Source organism: Bos indicus, chromosome 25, assembly GCF_029378745.1.
Source record: "Bos indicus isolate NIAB-ARS_2022 breed Sahiwal x Tharparkar chromosome 25, NIAB-ARS_B.indTharparkar_mat_pri_1.0, whole genome shotgun sequence".
NCBI classification, from domain to species: Eukaryota; Metazoa; Chordata; class Mammalia; order Artiodactyla; family Bovidae; genus Bos; species Bos indicus.
This window is the reverse complement of record NC_091784.1, coordinates 37,760,345-37,782,399: the sequence shown is the minus strand read 5'-3', so window position 1 is coordinate 37,782,399 and position 22,055 is coordinate 37,760,345. Positions and strand designations below refer to the sequence as shown.

Below are 22,055 nucleotides of genomic sequence, written 5' to 3'. Positions count from 1 at the left end.
AATGAATCCGCCACAGGCATACATGTGTTCCCCATCCTGAACCCTCCTCCCTCCTCCCTCCCCACACCATCCCTCTGGGTCGTCCCAGTGCACCAGCCCCAAGCATCCAGTATCATGCATTGAACCTGGACTGGCAACTCGTTTCTTACATGATATTCTACATGTTTCAATGTCACTCTCCCAAATCTTCCCACCCTCTCCCTCTCCCACAGAGTCCATAAGACTGTTCTATACATCAGTGTCTCTTTTGCTATCTCGTACACCAGGTTATTGTTACCATCTTTCTAAATTCCATATATATGTGTTAGTATACTGTATTTATGTTTTTCCTTCTGGCTTACTTCACTCTGTATAATAGGCTCCAGTTTCATCCATCTCATTAGAACTGATTCAAATGTATTCTTTTTAATGGCTGAGTAATACTCCATTGTGTATATGTACCACAGCTTTCTTATCCATTCATCTGTTGATGGACATCTAGGTTGCTTCCATGTCCTGGCTATTATAAACAGTGCTGCGATGAACATTGGGGTACACGTGTCTCTTTCCCTTCTGGTTTCCTCAGTGTGTATGCCCAGCAGTGGGATTGCTGGATCATAAGGCAGTTCTATTTCCAGTTTTTTAAGGAATCTCCACACTGTTCTCCATAGTGGCTGTACTAGTTTGCATTCCCACCAACAGTGTAAGAGGGTTCCCTTTTCTCCACACCCTGTCCAGCATTTATTATTTGTAGACTTTTGGATCGCAGCTATTCTGACTGGTTGACCCATTTTTTGATTGGATCATTTATTTTTCTGGAATTGAGCTGCAGGAGCTGCTTGTATATTTTTGAGATTAATTCTTTGTCAGTTGCTTCATTTGCCATTATTTCCTCCCATTCTGTAGGCTATCTTTCACCTTGCTTATAGCTTCCTTTATTGTCCAAAAGCTTTTAAGTTTAAGTACGTCCCATTTGTTTATTTTTCCTTTTATTACCATTACTCTGGGAGGTGGGTCATAGAGGATCCTGCTGTGATTTATGTCAGAGAGTGTTTTGCCTATGTTTTCCTCTAGGAGTTTTATAGTTTCTGGTCTTACTTTTAGATCTTTAATCCATTTTGAGTTTATTTTTGTGTATGGTGTTAGAAAATGTTCTAGTTTCATTCTTTTACAAGTGTTGACCAGTTTTCCCAGCACCACTTGTTAAAGAGATTGTCTTTTCTCCCTTGTATATTCTTGCCTCCTTTTGAAAGATAAGGTGTCCATAGGTGTGTGGATTTATCTCTGGGCTTTCTATTTTGTTCCATTGATCTATTTTTTCTGTCTTTGCACCAGTACCATACTGTCTTGATGACTGTAGCTTTGTAGTATAGTCTGAAGTCAGGCAGGTTGATTCCTCCAGTTCCATTCTTCTTTCTCAAGATTGCTTTGTCTATTTGAGATTTCCATACAAATTGTGAAATTATTTATTCTAGTTCTCTGAAAAATACTGTTGGTAGCTTGATAGGGATTGCCTTGAATCTATAGATTGCTTTGGGTTTTTCACTATATTAATTCTTTTGATCCATGAACATGGTATATTTATCCATCTATTTGTGTCATCTTTGATTTCTTTCATCAGTGTTTTATAGTTTTCTATATATATCTTTTGTTTATTTTGGTAGATTTATTCCTAAGTATTTTATTCTTTTTGTTGCAATGGTTAATGAAATTGTTTCCTTAATTTCTCTTTCTGTTCTCTCATTGTTTGTGTGTGCAAGGTATTTCTCTATGTTAATTTTATATCCTGCAACTTTACTATATTCATTGACTAGCTCTAGTAATTTTCTGGTGGAGTCTTTAGGGTTTTCTATGTAGGGGATCATGTCATCTGCAAATAGTGAGAGTTCTACTTCCTCTTTTCCAATCTGGATTCCTTTTATTTCTTTTTTTTTTCTGATTGCTGTGGCCAAAACTTCCAAAACTATGTTGAGTAGTAGTGGTGAGAGTGGGCACCTTTGTCTTGTTCCTGATTTTAGGGGAAATGCTTTCAATTTTTCACCATTGAGGATAATGTTTGCTGTTGGTTTATCATATATGGCTTTTATTATGTTGAGGTATGTTCCTTCTTTGCCTGCTTTCTGGAGGGTTTTTTTTTTTTTTATCATAAGTGGATGTTGAATTTTGTCAAAGGCTTTCTCTGCATCTATTGAGAAAATCATATGGTTTTTATCTTTCAATTTGTTAATGTGGTGTATCACATTGATTGATTTGCAAATGTTGAAGAATACCTGCATCCCTGGGATAAAGCCTACTTGGTCATGATGTATGATCTTTTAAATATGTTGTTGGATTCTGTTTGCTAGAATTTTGTTAAGGATTTTTGCATCTATGTTCATCAGTGATATTGGCCTGTAGTTTTCTTTTTTTGTGGCATCTTTGTATGGTTTTGGTATTAGGTTGATGGTGGCCTCACAGAATGAGTTTGGAAGTTTACCTTCCTCTGTAATTTTCTGAAGAGTTTGAGTAGGATAGGTGTTGCTGCTGCTGCTAAGTCACTTCAGTCGTGTCCAACTCTGTGTGACTCCATAGACGGCAGCCCACCAGGCTCCCCCATCCCTGGGATTCTCCAGGCAAGAACACTGGAGTGGGTTGCCATTTCCTTCTCTAATGCATGAAAGTGAAAAGTGAAAGTGAAGTCGCTCAGTCGTGTCCAACTCTTTGCAACCCCATGGACTTCAGCCTACCAGGCTCCTCCGTCCATGGGATTTTCCAGGCAAGAGTACTGGAGTGGGGTGCCATTGCCTTCTCCGAGGATAGGTGTTAGCTCTTCTCTAAATTTCTTGTAGAATTCAGCTGTGAAGCCATCTGGTCCTGGGCTTTTGTTTGTTGGAAGATTTCTGATTACAGTTTTGATTTCCATGCTTGTGATTGATCTGTTAAATTTTTCTATTTCTTCCTGGTTCAGTTTTGGAAAGTTATACTTTTCCAAGAATTTGTCCATTTATTCCAAATTGGAAAGACATAATTAACCCTCATTCTATATATCAGGCAACTGAGGCCGAGCAGGTTTAAATAATCCACCTAAGGCCTGCACATCAGTCACATACTATGGATGCCTTCTAGGCAGCTGTGTACACACTGGAGAGAATAGGTATCCTGGAGCCCAGAGAAGCCTCCAGGACCTGGTGGACCAGGTTCCCAACCATACACTTTGCTTGCCCTCTCTGCTTCTGGCAAATTCTCACAGATTATTAACTAACAGTGGTAGCACAAAGTCAAAATCCCAGAAATGTTACTACATCACAACCACTGGGATGGTTATTTTTTAATAAAGTAAAACAAAAGAGGATGTAGAGGAACAGTTTGGCAGCTCTTCAGGTCATTGAGCATAGAATTACAAGTAATTGCACCCCTGGGTAGATGCCTAATAGAACTGAACACAATTTGTCAAGCAAAGACATACACCTGCATGTTCATAACACCAGTATTCACAATAGCTAAAAGGTAGAAATAAGACAAGCCATGGTTGAATGGATAAACAGATCGTGATGTATCCATAGAATAGTCGTTTCTTCAATCATCAAAGATGTGAAATACTAATACATGGTACAAGAGAGATTAACTTTAAAAATGCATAAATGAAAGAATTCACACACAAGAGACCACACGTTACATGATTCCATTTATATGAAGCATTTGGAAGAGGCAAATCCATGAAGTCAGATGTACATGAGTGGTGGCCAGGGGCTGGGAGAGGACAGAGTGGGGAGGAGGGCTTATGGACTCAGGAGTGCACTCTGGTGGAATGGGAGTGTGCTGGAACTAGAGGAGGTGGTGGCACGACCCTGTGAATGTGCTAAATGGCCCTGAATGGTTGATGTTATGCTGTGTCAGTGTGACCTCAGTAAATGTTTTTAATCTCAGGACTGTACCCTAACAAATTCAAGACAGGTCACTGTAATACCACAAAGCCTTGTGGCTTTTTTTCCCAGATGTCCTGCACATCCTTCAGCTTCCTGCTGAGCTGTCCAGGGTGGAACATTGATCCTAGAATTACAGGATCCCTAACTTGGCCTGTGATCTGATCACTTCATTATTAGCAGTAATAAAATTTGGTTGATTTAGACACTGTGTTTTGCAACCAAAAAATAAACGTACTCAGCAATGATAATGATAAGATGAACCATTCTCACAGCCTAGAATGCCCTCTCTCCTTCTCTCCTTAGGCAAATTTTGCTCTGTCCCTGGTACTTCAAGCAATGTCACATCCTCTGGGAAGCCCACCCATCCCTACAGAGGCTCTGGATCCCACTCCTCTCCACCTTTTCCATTCTCCTGATGCCTTTGGAGGTGTCTGCATGCATGGAGCACCCCACTTAGGTAAGTGCCCTTTGTGACAATCTTGTTCACACTTTGTCCCCATGGTGCATCATAGCTCCAGACACAGCAAAGACCAGTTCAGACTGACCCACAGGGCGTATGACCATGCAGATAACTGTGTGTCCAATCAGAATAGGATATCTTGTGTTGGAGTCCAGGGCTTGAATTGGCTGGGCCAGGCCCCTGGAAGAAGTCACTTGACTTGGCAGGCACATGGTGACATATCTACTTAGAAATCTCTTGGAAGTGCATGCAGTAATGAGGATTTGTTTATTTTCTGGGGATTTGGTTTATTTTTTCCATCTGATTATCACAGGAGCTGATGTTGTAACTAAAGGTGAAGAACTCAGCATTTGAACCTAGTTGATCTCAGTTGAATGAACCCACTGAATGAACCCATGTTGGTCAGTTCAAACAGCCTCAAATGGTCAAAGATATTTAATTTATTCAGTGATGTTTTCAATTCTTCACCTGGGATCCACAAGCTGGGTTTCTGACAAAAACAAGTAATGACATTCTTTTTGTTTCCAGCATAAAATTAATTGATGAGAGTTTACATACTTAAAGAGTGTTACAACTTTTGAAAAGGCTGTATGTGCATGTGGTAAAATAGCATAAGCAGACAATGCTTTTATACTATGAATTATATTTGGTTAGGTGATTTTGGTAGATCCTTTTATCACATTAAGGAAATTCCTTGCTATTAGTAGTTTACACTCTTCTTCTATCATAAATGATATATTGAATATTAACAAATGCATTTTCTGAAGCTATTGGGATGCTAATACTTTTTTCTTTTAATTAATTAACCTGATAACTAATATTTATATTAATTCTCTGTTAACCACCCTTGAGTTCCAGGGTAAAATCCAACTTGGATATGGTGTATCATTGTTGCTGGATTTGACTGGCTTTATTTTGCTCAGGTGAGTGAATGAGACTGTCTCATAAGTGAGAGTGAAATGGAGTCTTTCTTTCTTGTCCCATTTTTATCCTATTTGGATCAAGTTCATACTGTCCTCATAGAGTGAGCTAGGCATGATTGAATTAATTTTATGTGACAACTCAGAATCTTAGCTTCACCTCTGTGATGGCATCCTCTCAGTTGGCCGCCAATGGCTCTGCCTGCTAGCACTTATGCCCCATTTAACCCCCTGCCACTGGTGCGGCTGGGATAGGTGACTTGCTTCTAATGAGTAGAATATTAATTGGGTGCCCCCTCTCACTCCCTCACTCTGGGGGAAGCGACTGCCATGTTGTGAGCTGCTCTGTGGAGAGACCCTGGTGGCAGAGATCTGAGGGGCTTCTGGGCCATAGCCAGTGAGGAACTGAATCCTCGAGCTTGTGAGGATCTGAACCCTGCCAGACCACCTGGAGGACCTGAAAGGGGGTCCTTCCCCAGTGAGACTTTGGATGAGAGGCAGCCCAGCCTGACAGCAGGAGAGAGCTTGAGCCAGAGATACCCAAGTAAGCCACGCCTGGACTCCCAGCCCAAGGAGTGTGACACAGTCAATGCTTGTTTCAAGGGGCTGTATTTGGGGATAATCTGCTGGACAGCATAGAGAACTAGTGTACCTGCCATGGTCTCTGTTCCCGCCACACTACAGGGACCATCTTTGCCCGGATTCCAACTGAATTCGTGCAGTGAAGCCTGACTGTGCCTCTCAGACTAGCAATTCTTCTGTAATACAGAAGTTTTAGAGAATTACTTTTCTGTGGGAGGAACATTTTCCCAAAGGGAGAGGGAAACCAGTGAGTACCCTCTTCCCTCTTCCCCTGGACGGGCTGCATCTTCTGAGTGGTTGTAAAGCCTCTCAGATGGTCAGTTGAGCAAAGATTTGGTTACTTTTGACACAAAGTGTTGACCAGGTTTGTTAATGAATCTGGTATTGATTCTCCTTCATTGCTTTGTTCCTGTTTTCCTTCATTCTTCCTCCCCTGGATCAAATTCCCCAGGAGATAGTAGCATGGAAGCCTGCATTTCAGGCTCTCCTTTCTTGGGAAAGCAGGCTAAGATATATGTGTTCCTTGAAGGTTACCGTAAAACTATCTGGATGTGATTTTTCTTTGTGGGAAGGTAACTTCCCCTTATTTTTAAAGGCGTTTTGGGACTATTTAACTTTATATTTCTGTTTGGCTGGTGTTGGTCAATTATGTTTCCCTAGGAGCCAGCCTATTGCTTTTAATGTTTCAACTAATGTGTTTTTTTTTTTTTTTTACAATTCTTAGCAACAATTGAATTAATAGATAAGATTTTTCTTGAGTTTTACTTCAACCTGTCAATTTCAGGTATTCAGGTGGGCCCAGGCATATGTAGTTTTTAACAGTCCCCCTGCACTTGAATTATAATGAATGTCATGGTCTGAGAGTCACTAAGTTTCTACATGAGAACTGGGATCATGTAGAAGTGGTACCCTCCCCACCACCTACGTGTTAAGGACAAGGGTCAGTGGGGAAGATGGCACCCTGGCTAACTCCCAGAGGGAGTCCAGGAATTAACCAGATGGAAAATAGATTGGATCCATTCCAGATGGAAGAACAGTTGTGCAGACTCAAAAAATCCCAGTTGTCTGAGGAGCTTGGGTATGGCACATCATACCATTTTCTTAAAACATCATGTTTACACTGGATGTGGACTGAGACAAGACTGTAGAAGTCAGCTGTGGCCAGATGCACACGGGTCTTTTTTCACCTTTTATTTATTAATTTATTTTTAAATTATTTTAAGAAATTGAGTTCTAATTAACATTGTTCAGTCGCTCAGTCACATCTGACTCTTTACAACCTCATGAACTGCTGAACGCCAGACTTCCCTGTTCATCATGAACTCCCGGAGCTTGCTCAAACTCATGTCCATTTAGTCGGTGATGCCATTGAAACATCTCATCCTCTGTCACTCCCTTCTCCTACTGCCTTCAATCTTTCCCAGCATTAGGGTATTTTCTAATGAGTCAACTCTTCTTATCAGGTGGCCAAAGTATTGGGGCTTCAATTTCAGTGTCAGTCCTTCCAATGAATATTGAGGGTTGATTTCCTTTATTATTGACTGGTTTGATCTCCTTACAGTCCAAGAGACTCTCAGGAGTCTTCTCTAGCACCACAGTTGAAAAGGATCAATTCTTTGGTGCTCAGCCTTCTTCATGGTCCAACTCTCACAGTCATACATGATTACTGGAAAAACCATAGCTTTGATTATATGGACCTTTGTTGGCAAAGTAATGTCTATGCTTTTTAATACACTGTCTAGGTTTATCATAGCTCTTCTTCCAAGGAGCAAGCATCTTTTAATTTCATATCTGCAGTCACCATCGACAGTGATTTTGGAGCCCAAGAAAATAAAGTCTGTCACTATTTCCATTGTTTCCCTGTCTATTAACATATAATGTTGTGTTTGTTTCAGGCATACAGAAAACAAATAGGTGGTTGCCAAAGAAAATAGGGACAAAGAAAATAGGTGAAGGGAATTAAAAGGTACAAACTTCCATATATGTTATATTAGTTTCAGGTATACAACACAGTGATTCCATATTGTAATACATTACAATTTCATCACCTCAGTAAGACCAGCAAGCATCTGTCCCCATGTACATTTGTGACTGTATTATTGTCTATATTCCCTATGTGAACATTACATCCCAGTGACTTATGTATTTTTGATCTGGAAGTTTGTACCTCTAATTCTCTTTATATATTTGGTTTGTGAATATTCATTAGAAGGATTGATGCTGAAGCTGAAGCTCCAATAGTTTGTCCACCTGATTCAATGAGCCGACTCATTAGATAAGACCCTGATGCTGAGAAAGACTGTAGACAGGAGGAGATGGGGATGACAGAGGAGGAGATGGGGATGACAGAGGACGAGATGGTTGTACGGCATCACTGACTCAGTGGATATGAGTTTGACAAGCTCCAGGAGATGGTGAAGGACAGGGGAGCCTGGCGTGACACAGTCCCTGGGGTTGCAAAGCATCGGACATGACTGAGCGGCTTAATTAGTTAATTAATTCCCTTCCTTGTGGTCTTCTGAAACAATAAATAAATGACATTATACAGTAATTTTTTTTCAATTGGACTTATTTCACTTAGCATAATGCCCCAGGTCAATGTTTAAAAACCAAACACTTGATTAAAAAGTGGGCAGAAAACCTGAATAGACATTTTAAAGATGGCATACAGATTGCAACAGGCACATGAAAATATGTTCAGAGTCACTCATCATCAAGAAATGCAAGTCAAACCCTTAATGAGATACCACCTCACACCCATCCAAGTGACAAATTATCAAGGAGACAAGAAACAACAAATGTGGGTGATGATGTGGAGAAAGGGGAACTTTCTTGCACTATTGCTGGGAATGTAACTAGGTGCAGCCACAGCAGAAGACAGCATGGAGATTCCTCAAAAACCCGAAAGAGAGCTACATAAAACCCAGCAGTTCTACCTCTGGCCGTTTATCTCAAGCAAGGGCTACTTTGAATATAGGCCCCTATGCTCAATGCAGCAATGTTTATAATAACCAAGAAATGAAAGTAACCTACATGTCCAACATGGGTCTTGAATTGCTGTCCCATGGCATTTGGGTTTAATTCTGCGGATGATGGAAGTTGTTGGAGAGATTTGAGCAACAGAGGAATGATGCATGACTCGTGTTTTACCAGGCTCTGTCCGGTGGCAGAGTAGGGAATTTCCTGGGTGAGGCCAGTCTAGGGTTGGATAAAACTCCTTAGCAGGTTGCTGCACTGATTAGGAGAGACAGCCAACACTTTGCTCCTCTTTTGCAGCTAATCTGTGATGCTCATCTATTCCCTAATTTTACACCTCCTGTATCATTAATTCCCTCATTGTGGTCTTCTGAAACTTGTCCCCCTCCTCTGATTCCTCTTTCACTCCTTGGTTTCATTCATTGTTTACTTCCTACTTTCTTGGAAACCCAAATGATTCTGATTGTGACATGTCAGAACTATTTGCAGCATCCTTTATCTGCTGACACCATGAATTCATGAATACATAAAATTTAGTCTGGTGCTCTATTTTTTGTGGCCACTAACAGCTTTAGCACTTACTACAAGAATAGTAGCATGATGGATAGTGTGGAAGGAGATATTTATCCCATAAGAGGTTGACACAACCTGCCAGGTTATTTCAGGAGGCCTTTTGGAATCCAGGCAAGCATGTCTCTGGCACAATTTAGAATTATGAAATCTAGCTCCATGCCCTGCATTCTTGGTTTAATGTTTGGGCAAGATTCTTCCCCACCCCGAGCTTCTGTTTTTACATTTGTAAAGTGGGAATCAAACAACCCCAGCACTGCTTATCTCAGAGTTTTAGGGAAATCAGTTCAGAGAGACATGAAAGAACTTTCTTGGCTTCCCTGGTGGCTCAGACCATAAAGAGTCTGTTTGCAGTATGGGAGACCAGGGTTCAATTCCTGGTTTGGGAGGATCCCCTGGAGAAGACATGGCACCCACTCCAGTATTCTTGCCTGGAAAATCCCATGGATGGAGGAGCCTGGCAGGCTACAGTCCATGAGGTCTCAAAGAGTCGAACACAACAGAGTGACTTCACTTTTCTCTTCCTGAAAGAACTTTCTAAGGTGTACTGTGCAGTAGAGATGTTAGTGATTCATTTATCAAGAAAGAGAAACTCAGGAATGGAGTCAAAAGTGAGCAGCCATGAGGTCCTTCTCATCCCTTTGCTGTGAAGTCCATGGAAGTGCACCTGCTTAAGGGCACATGTGTGTGTGTTTCTTCATGATGGGATGTGTATGGGTCAGAAAGAACATCCCCGTACCTCACCCCAGCCCCTACTGACTGGCTTGCTAGGGGCCCTCACCTTGTCTCTGTGTTGGGGCAGTGCTCTGGTCACAGACCCGTGATCAGTGAAATTGAAATCTAACACACATGTCATTCCAGAGCAACATGGCCTCCCCATACTGTGAGCAATTCTCTCAGCCAGTGGATAAGCTTCTCAGAAGAGGAGTCACCTCTAAAAGGAGAGGAATATCAGACTGACGGGGCCTCTTGCATCACCGAGTCCCTGACACCCTGCTCACCTCTCCTGATATCTGAGCCTAATGCCCAATTCCATGAGTGTTCTTTGATTGCAATCTCTGACTGATTGCTACAGTCTGAAAAGATAAGCCATGTATCGTTGATGAGAACACTGTGTTTTCAAAACATGTATAATTAGTTTACTTTGGCTGTACTATAACTATTTCTCTCTATCTTCACAACCTGAGTAATATCAGGATCTTAGTCACATCTGCACATGAAGCACTTGGAATAGAGCTTTGACCATGCCAGGCTGTTGGTACACAAATGACCAGATGAGAGACATGAGGTGTGGGGTGCTCTTCAGGCACACACGTCTTCCTTCACGGTCTTTGTATGTGAGATTTTTCAAGTCAGGTGTGTCTGGGTGTGGAATGAAGGGTACAAAGATCATGCCTTTTGTTATTTCCCCTTGCAGAGCAGGCCATTTGCCTTTGCTAGGATGTGGCTCTGGAGAAGGAAATGGCAACCTGCTGGGAGCCGGTGAGGCATTCCACTCGTGACAAAAGTCATGAGGAAGGAGGCTCGGCATACGCAAAGGCGGGATCGAGCCTCAGGAGTCCCCCCGGATATTCTCGAGCATCTACCCCCAAAAAACCAGAGTCTGCCTACTTTATTGCTTTGTGCCCTCACCTCTGACTTTACTGGGGGCTGTCCCCCACCACCATCTCGCTCTCTCTGTCAGAGTTAACTTACAGCTCCAATTAATAAAGTTCCTGGGCAACTAGGAGTGTTTAAATCCAAACCCCTCAGATGGCTCTCTAACTCGCCTGACAAGTTTACCCGGACTCCTACAGCTATGCATACGATTGTTTACAGTCTCCCAGCCTCCAGAGGCATGGGAAGCTTAAGATATTCAAATAGCTTAGAGCCTCTCAGAGAGTTAGAAACTGTCAGAATAAAACTAGTAAAAGATTTCATTGATGAGCCAATGCTTGTTGCCAAGTTTTCACATCCCCTGTATTGTATCCTTGAATGTGTATTAATTAATATAATTGGTATGTAGAAAAAATAAGTAGTGGCCTTGGTGTTAGTAACTTTAGACCCTTAAGGTAATCAATTCTTTCCTTTGTTGTAAACCCATTACACATCTGCCCTATAGGAATGCAATTTTATCTTTGGAAGATGGTGCCAAACCTTAAAATAATTACTCCTAGATAAAATAAGTCTTTGTTGATAAGTCTTTGTCAAGAGTCATAAAATGTTAATAAGCCTTCTGGCCAGAAGATGATGTAAATCACCTAAACCATTTGTATATGATAAATTTGCAGGAAAGAAACCCTGGTTTTTGATAAGGATCAAAGACTGCTGACTTTGCATCCCCTATTATCCTCTATGTGTAACTTAGGGTATAAAAGCCCCTGTTGAAAATAAAGCTATGGGCCTTGCTCACCAAAGCTTGGTCTCCCCATGTCATTCTTCCCCTTAACTTCCAGCTGAGTCTCCATCTGGAGCGCGGATATCCTCTGCGACCATTTATATTTGCCTGGGCTTCTAAGACCCACTTGAGAAGGTGTCTAAGTGGGGCACCTTCCGCTATTCGAGAGGGCGCCTGCGGCCTCCGTGGTCAGAGCTAACCTGGTGTCACAGGTTATATTGATTTTCCACGTAAACCAAGCTACTCAGCTTCTTTTCTCCACTGAATTTTCCGACTGAGCTATCCTCATTCTATTACTCTTTATATCTTTGATAAATAAATAAATAAATAGGTTGCCTAAGCCATCTCTCCTTCAAATACCCTGGATCAGCCGGAGCTGGACCCCTGCAGCAACCCACTCCAGTGTTCTTGCCTGGAGAATCCCAGGGATGGGGGAGCCTGATGGGCTGCTGTCTATGGGGTCGCACAGAGTCGGACACGACTGAAGCAACTTAGCAGCAGCAGCAGGATGTGGCTCTGGCTACACATTTTTCCCAGGACTTGACTAGATTATTGACACTAGACAGATTCCAACCAGCTGGACCGGGCCCTGAGGTGAATTGGGAAGGTGATGGCATGTAAGGCTTAGTGAGAAAACCATCATATTGGCATGTTTTGGAGGAAGGTAAAAGTATGTAGTTTCCACAAGGGTTTTGTTTTCAAGAAGAATAAGAAAGGCTGTGGGTTTAGCTGAGTGAATTAAGTTGTCAGTAGTTATCAGATGACACTGTAATCTCTTCATGGGGATGTATTTTGTGTTCCTCTCAGTGGAGAATACAGACAGGTGGGTCCTCATGACAAGCACCTGTCCTTGTTCCTGCTGAGGTGACATGAAGTCCGGGTTCTGCAGACCCATGGGGGAGCCCCTGGGCAGGGGTAGACATGGAGACAGAGCCAGAATTGTGACCAATGTGCTGCTTCAGCCTTGGGTCTCACTATTTCACACAGTGACTCTCATCATGAATCAGCAAATGTTGAATATCGGCATTTCAGAGCAGAAGACTTGTCATCTTTCTTCATATTATTTATAACATGTTTTGATCAATAGCTGTTGGGAAGCCACTTGCAGTCACTAAGGCTCACTTTCTATCTGTAAATGGAGGATTGTAGCATGACCCTCTTTAAAACTATGCCATGTGTGCGTGTGCTTAATCATTCAATCATGTCCCACTCTTTGCAACACCATGGTAGTAGTCCATCAGGCTCCTCTGGCCATGGGATTCTCCAGGCAGGAATGCTGGAGTGGGTAGCCATTCCCTTCTCCAGGGGGACCTTCCTGACCCAGGGATCGAGCCTGGGTCTCCTGCATTGCAGGCAGATTGTTTACAGTTGAGCCACCAGGGAAGCCCCAACAGTACCCAGGGAAGGTACCCAAAGGGGGCAGAAATGTATCAAAATTCCTTGGACTTTCTGACTTTCCCTGAGGATTCTCTTCCAGCTCCCCAGGTCTGTCCTTTGTTGGTACTCAAGCTTCCGTTCATTTCTCTTCTTTGCTGCCTCTCTCTAGGGCTCCATTTCCCCAAGGATTCCAGAGGTATGCCCCATACTAAGCTTGGTTGTGTGTCTCACTCCCTCCACTGGAGGCTGCTCCCCAGGGAGGGGACTGGATGGCTTCTAGCCCACAGTCCAGCACAATACCAGCGCCTGAATTAACTCACTTGGATTGAAGCAATGGACAGATAAATGTGTTCAGACATTTCAATTCTCATTGGATGTGGATTTTAACAGAGGCCTCCTGGAAGAAGTGAACCCTAAGATGACAAACTCTGATGGTAGAAATTTCATGCTCCATGAGAAGCTCCCAAGGAAATAAAAGAGTGCAGGAGAGATAGTTCGGACTTGCTGCATTTTACTAATGAGACTTCCACCCACTCTGGCCAGTATGGGACAGACAAGGAACTCTCAGGCCAGAGTGAGGGACATGTCTGTGTGTTTCTTCACGGTGAGATGTGTGTGGGTCAGAAAGAACATCCCCCTACCTCACCCTAGAGATTGCAAGAGATGAGTATCACTTTCTGCAAAGGAGTGAAAGTGAGAAAGGATAAAGGGAGAAGGAAGTGCACAAACACATGTCTTGTGTTTCTATTAAGTTTTAAGAACCTTTGAGGTTTTGTTTTTCACGTAATCCATGGTTATTCAGGTCTCACAGACATAGGACATGGTTTAAAGTATTGATAACGAGCCAGTGTAATTTCCTGATGCTCAGCCCTCATCCTGCTCCCATCAGGAATTCAGCGAGGGTAGAGGGAGACCTGGGCTTCCCAGGTGGCCCTAGTAGTTAAGAACTTGTCTGTCATTGCAGGAGACATAAGAGACGCTGGTTTGATCCCTGCATTGGGAAAATTCCCTGGAGGAGGGCATGGCAACCCACTCCAGTATCTTTGCCTGGAGAATCCCATGGACAGAGGAGCCTGGAAGGCTACAGCCCATGGGTCACAGAGGCAGATATGATTGAAGTGATTAAAGTGCACAGGGTTGGCCTACCAGCAGGTGATACCAACTGCTACTCTAGGCCTCCTCAGTATCAGCTCCTTGTTACCCAATAAAAATTCCCTGTCTGTGCATGCTAAATTCCCTCAGTAGTGTCCAACTCTTTGTGATGCTGTGGACTGTAGCCATCCAGGTTCCTCTGGCATGGATTTCTCCAGGCAAGAATACTGGAGTTGGTTGCTATTACCACCTCCAGGGGATCTTCCCATTCTAGGGATTGAACCTGTGTCTCTTAGGTATTCTACATTGGCAAGTGGGTTTTTTTTTTTTTTTTTCTTTTACCACTAGTGCCACTGGGGAAGCCCCCAAATTCTCTTTGTGTCCAGAAGTGGGAACCCATCTGCTCTGACCCATCAACACCCCATGTACCCTAGAGATAACATCCCCTTATGTGATCTTTTTGGAGTCCTGTTGTGGTACATGCCACATCACTGGTGGCTAAGCACGTTGGGGTCCTCTTGGCCATCAGGCTGCTTTTTTCTCTCTCTTTACACCCTTTGATCTTGGATTGCAGCCTTTCTAGAGAGAGAGGACCATTCTTTGATCTAGAATCTGACTTGCAGAATGCTCTGAGGGTGGGACAGGAATGAGCCTGAATTGATACCATTGGTGCAGCCATCACCCTCTCCTCCATGTTCTGCCTCTCCTTCTGGGGCCCTCTTGTCAACAGGATCCTGGTGGATTCTCCTGAAAATACAGAGACAGTGACCAAGGCCCAGCCAGGCCCTCTTGGTGTGTCAACAATTCAGGAAGATGGCATGGTCACCAAAGAGCCACAGGGAGAGGGCACACAGGTGCCCAGTGGTCTTACCTCTACCAATTCAGTCCATCTACCATTTGGGATGCGCACTCTGCAGAAAGCAGTCTGCTAGGTACCTGGGACATGACTGTGGCTAGTATCCAGCATGTGCCCAAGCTCTTGATCCACTGAGGAAACTAGGTATGGAAACTGACTGTGGTGTGGGAGATAGTAGGATTGTGTGCAGGGGACAGTTCCCCAGAGGAGGAAATTGTTATATCTGTTGGAGGAGGTTGGTTTGGGAAATTTCTAACACAGATGTTCTGTCTAAGCTTTATTTGGAAAAGTTTAAGAGCCTACAAGGGACACAGGAGCATTTCTAGGCAGAAAAAAGAATTGTATGAGTAACAATCAGCACAGCTATCTTGTTTGACCCTGTGGAGGAGGAGATGGCACCTGACTCCAGTATTCTTGCCTGGAAATCCCATGGACAGAGGAGCCTGTTGGGCTGCTTCCATGGGGTCACAAAGAGTGGGACATGACTTAGCAACTAAACCACCACCACCATCTTGTTTGAAGGATTTCAAACATTTTGGACTGCAGGCAACAATAGACATGGGGCAGTTTAGAGGAAAATTAAAGCCAGTGGCTTTATTTGAGTTTCTACAACCTTTGGGCTTACTGATAACATTGAGTTGTTTATTGATTTCCTACAGAATATGAACTCAAGGGAGGTCAAACTGAAGTGTGTGTGATGCTCGGCCAACTACTAAGGCAGAGAGGGCTCCTGCAGGTGGAGACCAGGTGGCCCTTCTGTTGGTTGCAGCTCCAGCTCCACCTCCTTTCTAAGCACATAAATCTCCCAACCGCACTGAATCTCCACCTGAAGTGAACAGAAGCTTCACACTGAGAGGCAGGCAGAGAACATCACACACAGCTGAAAGGAAACTCAGAGGAGGGAATCGCCAAGAAAAGTGGCCATGGAGCTAATCCCAAACTTTTCCGTGGAAACCTGGGTTCTCCTGGCTATCAGCCTGGTGCTCCTCTATCTGTGAGTAACTGTTAGGCTCTTCTTCTCTGTAACCTGGATCTTGGGGTGCTAAGCAGAAAAGGGGGTTCCCTTAGTTTTTTAAAGTTCAAAGTAAATGGAAGGGAAGTTGCTCAAGCATCATGTGCTATGGGCACCAAATGGGTTATTATCGATCTTACCCACATCTGTTGAAGGAGTTAACTTTCCTCCCAAGTTGCTGTTAGCATTGTTAGGAGGGTTTGTGACATTACTTGCTCCTGAGAATGACCCTCTGATTGACTGCCAGTTTGCATGGACCTAGAGTAGTCAACCAGAGTCCATCAAGGGAAAATTAAAAACAACTGGCCTGTGTACAGCATAGTCCTCACTGATTCCCATGCTGGGAATCCTGGAGGCAAGCAGTAACCTGGGTTTTGTTTCATTCTCTGACTTCTGGATTCTGTACCTGCTGCAGGAATCCTGAGGAATGTTTGGCCCCTTTGTCACTCAGGAGCTCCTGCTCCAGACCCTCTTTCCAGGTGTCATTTACACAAGGCACCGGGTGCACCCCGACTTTGTTTGGAGGCCTGAGAACAAGCACCCTTTTTTTCATACCCATCCCTCCCCCTTTTCTGTGCCCCTCCTCCTTTTCTGCACCCCTCCTAAGGGCATCCATTCCTAAGACTCAATTCCCCCACCCTGTACTCTGCAGAAATTATCTAGTTCCAAATGAGAAATCTTAAGATTTGAGGAGACTTTGTAGAAAATTTAAAATTATATTCATTTTTTTCACCTTTTCTTTCAATCTCTGGATGAGTTAGAATCAGTGTACAAATTTATTTTCCCTGTGATTTGAAATCTACTAAATCTACAAGAGGCACAAGCCCCAGAGTTCAGTTTGGATTTTAAGTGATTTTTCCCTAATAAGTATGGCACAGGAGGTTGAAGTAAGCCAGAAAGAAAAACACCAATACAGTATACTAACGCATATATAAGGAATGGTAACAATAACCCTTTATACGAGACAGCAAAATAGAGACTGATGTATAGAACAGTCTTTTGGACTCTGTGGGAGAGGGAGAGGGTGGGATGATTTGGGAGAATGGCATTGAAACATGTATAATATCATATATGAAATGAGTCACCAGTCCAGGTTCGATGCACGATATTGGATGGTTGGGGCTGGTGCACTGGGACGACCCAGAGGGATGGTATGGGGAGGGAGGAGGGAAGAGGGTTCAGGATGGGGAACACGTGTATACCTGTGGCAGATTCATGTTGATATATGGCAAAACCAATACAATATTGTAAAGTTAAAAAATAAAATAATAATAAAAAAAAAACCATCTAGCAGAAAAATTCCTTTCAATGTTGAGATTCTGTTATCATGCATTAGGTTGGGACAGGAATTACTTCCAATGAGTGATTAGAGATACCCCTACAAATCACATTTGGGTTCTGTCAATTTCATTTTCACTAAGTGTAGGAAATCATGATGACATGTACGTGGGTAATATTAACCTCATTTTAATTACTTGAAAGAAATATTAGGAAATTAAGGTATTGCAGCAACATATTTTCTGTCTGATATTATAAAATTATGTGGTACAGTTTAACTTCATTCTATTTAGGACTAGATTTAAAAAATTGATGAGTATTTCCAGCATGTGGTTTTTCCCTGAAGGATAAAAGAGGACTGCTGTCCAGTACCTAGAAAGGTATGTAAATAAATTCGCCCTCTAGAATACTGCCTGGAATATGAATCTAGTGTAGTAAAATATTCCTGTGATATACCCTTTTAAATATGCATGTCCAGCAAGCTATTTTAGTCTTCAGGGCAGATGAGTATACATGCCTGGGAGCTGGTGATGATATGAGAGGCATCCAGAGAGAGATCGGGATGGAGGGGAGAATATTCCTCTTTCCTCAGAGCAGAACCCCTAGAGTTATTCCTCAGACCTGGTCCCACAGAAGGTCAACAGGGTTGGCATCTCATTTGCTGGAAGCCTGGGGACAAGACACAACCTCAGTCAGACGGTGTCAGGTCCGTCTGACAGTGGGGCTGGTACCAGCTAGTGTCCCACCAGGCAAACATCCCTGTAGCCTGAGAAGGCGCTGGTGCAGCCAGGAATCAGCCGCTGCAGGCAATGCTCTTGTTAGGCCGACAGGATGTAAAGACTATAAAAATGTTGGCTTTATCTTTAGCCCCTTCCTTTTTACCCAAAATAGCATTACTGCACGAACCAAAAAGTGAAGAGCTAGAAAGAAGCCAAATAATTCACTCAGTCCACCTGCTGCCTTGGTGGAACTATGTGAGTTCAGACACTATACCAGAGCTCTCTGTGGGACCTGTGTTGCCAACATGGTTACTCAATTGCTTGGCCTCACTTTTTGAGTTCATGTAGCACACTGAAGGTTCAGAAGCAGAAACTGACTTGCCCTGTTTGTGAAGAGAAACAGGAAAGGAAGACAAACAAAAGGGGAAGCAACTGGGGTGGGAATAGCCCAGGCCACCCCTTTTGTGGCAGTTGGTGCCCACACCTCCACCACTTGCTCTGGAGGAGAGAGAGATATAGCCAGCTGCGCTTGGCCAAGGTACCTCTGTGCACTTCCAGCATAGGTCCGTCTGTGAAATTTTTTGGGTTTCTCTTATCACATATTGTAAGATTGTTGGATTTGTACAGAAATTTGAACCTGTGCCACCTTAAAGGCTCCCTTCCAAAAAGGAGAGACAATATCTTAATTTAATATTCTGAAGTTTTTTATGGTCACTCATTTTTTGTCACACAAAGTGTCTTTTGCTCTACATGGGAAGGTAACTGAAGACTGGGAACCCCGATATCTCTTTGTTGAAAGTGCCTGTAGGGCATTATGAACCATTTACACACAGCATGCTCAACCATACCTTACTAATTTAACTCTACAGAGTTAGCCTTGGAGGCCTAGCAAGTTCACATTTAAACCATTGATGGCAGTCTCTTCCTTCAGCCTCTCTTTTCCTGCACTCTGTCGTTTCTCAGCAACACCAGAATGAGCAGGCTTGCAAAGATCTAGAACCTGGAGTTGTGGGCTTGCACATGTAATACATGAAAGATAAGCTGCAGGCAGGCCTGCCATAGGGAGCACCTATGCCATAGGGAGCACCAGCTTGATTGTTTTTTAAGATAGTTGAAGTGCAGAGGCTTTGTGATTGAGCGTCTTTAGAAAAATGAATGTAAATCAGGCAGTGGGCTTAGCGCGTAGTTGGTGGACCTGATGCCATGAGGTTGGGAATGGTCTGGAGATGGATCCTTTAGTCATTGATTCATTTATACAGTTTCAGGGAACAAAAGAGTCAATCACTACAACTTATTTGTAGTTCAAGTCAATCAAATTGCTTGAACACAGAGCCATGGGTGTAGCTGAAAGGTGCTCAATTTCTATGATGGCAATGGAAGCCTTGAATCAGTTTTCATTCTGCAGATAAGAACACTCTGCTTGCTTTAAGTCCTGCTCTTGAAGACAGAATTAAGAAGAATCAGATCTTAAAATGAGGTCAGATCATGGAGGGAGCTCTGATGCATTGGCCACTTGATGGGAAGAACTTACTCATTGGAAAAGAACCTGACGCTCGAAAAGATTGGCACGGAGGATGAGATGGTTGGGTAGAATCACTGACTCAATGAACATGGGTTTGAGCAAACTCTAGGAGATAGTGAAGGACAGTGAAGCCTGGCATGTTGCAGTCCATAGGGTCACAATGAGTTGGAAATGACTGAGTGACTAAACAACAAAACATCAGAGGAAAAGAAAAGGATAAGAACAGGCCAAGGTAGAGTCTAGTAACTCTGTCATTGGGTGGACACAGATAACCAAAATCTCATGTTTGAGACAGGAAAATTTCCCCTTTGTATCTAGAATGAGAATCTCTAAACCACTTTAGTGGAACCACTAAGAATCCACTTACTAAATACATATGAATGATATTTTTGGAGGAATTATAGCATAAACCTCTCAGAAGCTCTGAAATTATAAACATTTATCAAGCATCCACTCTATAGGATTGGGACATCAAGATTTCAGCTGCTATTTATGGTCTCACTGTGGAGGATGGAAAGAACATGATCAACAAAAGTAATTACTGCTTTTGGAATTGCTGGTATTTATCACCTACGTGTTGCTTCTGTAGGCTGATGGTTCCAGTTCTGAATCAGTGACTAGCCAGCTCCAGCACTTATTCCACAATCCCTGACCTGGATTTTCTCTTTCACTTTATAGATATGGAACTTATTCACATGGACTGTTTAAGAAGCTGGGGGTTCCTGGCCCAAGACCTCTGCCTCTTTTCGGAAACGTTCTATCCTACCGAAAGGTGCATATTGCTTGATGTCCCTTTTTGGCTTCCTATGGTTGCAAATCCCAGCTGACTTCCATAGTAAAATTCTCCTCCTCAGTAGGCAGTTGTCAGTTTTGATATTTCCCAGAAATCACATCATAGGCCCCACCCACACATGCCTTCTATACCCCAGGCCTCTATTGTCGGCTGTTAAGAGCCTCAGGTTTGCCTCCTCAGACAGTTGAGCTCTCTTGACTGAGTCAGCACAGGACTTGAAGTTCCATCTTATAAGCTTTGTGAAGAAGATCTTCTCTCTGCCAGGTGCAGATTCCCAGCAAGGCAAAGTCCTACTAATTATCAGGAGAAAAGCATGAAGGGATGCCTGGTTGTGGCTCATTAAGCAGTGTACAGTATAGTTAGACGAGTCCTGTTGGTAGCATAAGCTCTGGGTACCCTTTTTTCTCCTTTCTCCTGAATTGCTTGGATGCTTCAATTCTAATGTATCAGGTAATTTGTACATACTTGGATTCTCTCAGGAACTGCTAATGCCTGTGGGTTCCCCCCCCCCCCCCCCCATTTTATGCTCTACCTCTTGCTACACATGACATCTTTGGGGATATAAAAAATGGACCAAAAACTTTCTGCTTTTTCTGTGCCTTCAAAGCAGGCAACTCATGGATGAGTTTGAGCAGGGAATGAGTGTAACTGAGGCAAGGTTGTCTATTTATCAGATATTTAACCACTAAATAAGTTGTGAAGTTTTTTACAAAATAAGGCAGAATCACATATACAAAAATCACTAGAACGGATATGATTTGACAAAATTATTAGAAGTTTAATTTAACTGAAAGGAATGTACCAGGTGGCAGATGGACTGTGAATTCTGATATTCATTCAGCTCTGATGCCTCCCCCAGGGCCTGGCCCCTGAACTGAAGGTCGTGAGCTGCATTATGATGTGCAGGGGCAGAGCCCTGTATGCGGGCTGCTCTCTGGCTTAGATTTCCTGTCCTGCAGACATGAGGCTTGTTTCTCAGATCCTGATTCTCCCAACTGAGGTCTTCACTGTCTCGTTACTGCCTCAGAATTTCCTGAACATTTTTCCATCTGAAGAAGCAGTAATTTCCTCTCCACCTTTCCCAGGTGAACTCCATAGTAGATGCACCCCAACTCACATTTCTGGGACCTTCATTTACTTGGTAAAGCATTAAATATCATGATAGAAACTTAGGGACAGGCTTTTTTTAAGTTATAGAAGTAAAAACTCAGGCCAGGTGTTTAAAACGCACTGTTCTTTGTATATTTGTGGCATCGCCCCATCTTTTCTGCGTTGAGCTGGAAAACTAGAAGGCGAGTCCACTTTGTCATTCATTCAATCACTCATTTACTTTCTCATGGAACACACACCCCTTAGACGTCTTTAAATCTGCGAGATTAGAAGACATTACTGGTGCTTTAGCTTCCTTATTCTGCTGAAATTCTAGGAAGAGCTCATGAGAGAAATGAAAAGGCTGTTACACTAGGAGAGGAAAGTGTGTGCAGGAAACCCTTACTTCCCTCATTTCCAGTTTTCTCAAATGTCCATGGTGGATTAGAGATTAAGAGATTTTAGACAACACATGCACAATAAAAAGCCTTCAGAAGACGAGGAGTAATTAGTATTCACTGACAGGGGTAAGTGTTTAGTGTCTATAA

General features: G+C 43.0%; 1 protein-coding gene and 1 long non-coding RNA gene across 2 annotated transcripts in view; both read left to right on the top strand.

Moving 5' to 3' along the window:
• The first annotated feature begins 544 nt into the window (after positions 1 to 544).
• LOC139179610 (uncharacterized) lies at positions 545 to 11,788 on the top strand. The gene is made up of 2 exons (XR_011563935.1): positions 545 to 4,341; positions 5,197 to 11,788. It is a non-coding gene; the product is annotated as an uncharacterized lncRNA (long non-coding RNA).
• Positions 11,789 to 15,903: 4,115 nt separating this feature from the next.
• LOC139179600 (cytochrome P450 3A24-like) overlaps positions 15,904 to 22,055 on the top strand; it is a 43,525-nt gene continuing 37,373 nt past the window's right edge. The window contains exons 1-2 of the mRNA XM_070779221.1: positions 15,904 to 16,088; positions 20,304 to 20,397. Coding sequence (XP_070635322.1) covers positions 16,018 to 16,088; positions 20,304 to 20,397 — 165 coding nt within the window. The 5' untranslated portion in view covers positions 15,904 to 16,017. The remainder of the gene's footprint in view (positions 16,089 to 20,303; positions 20,398 to 22,055) is intronic.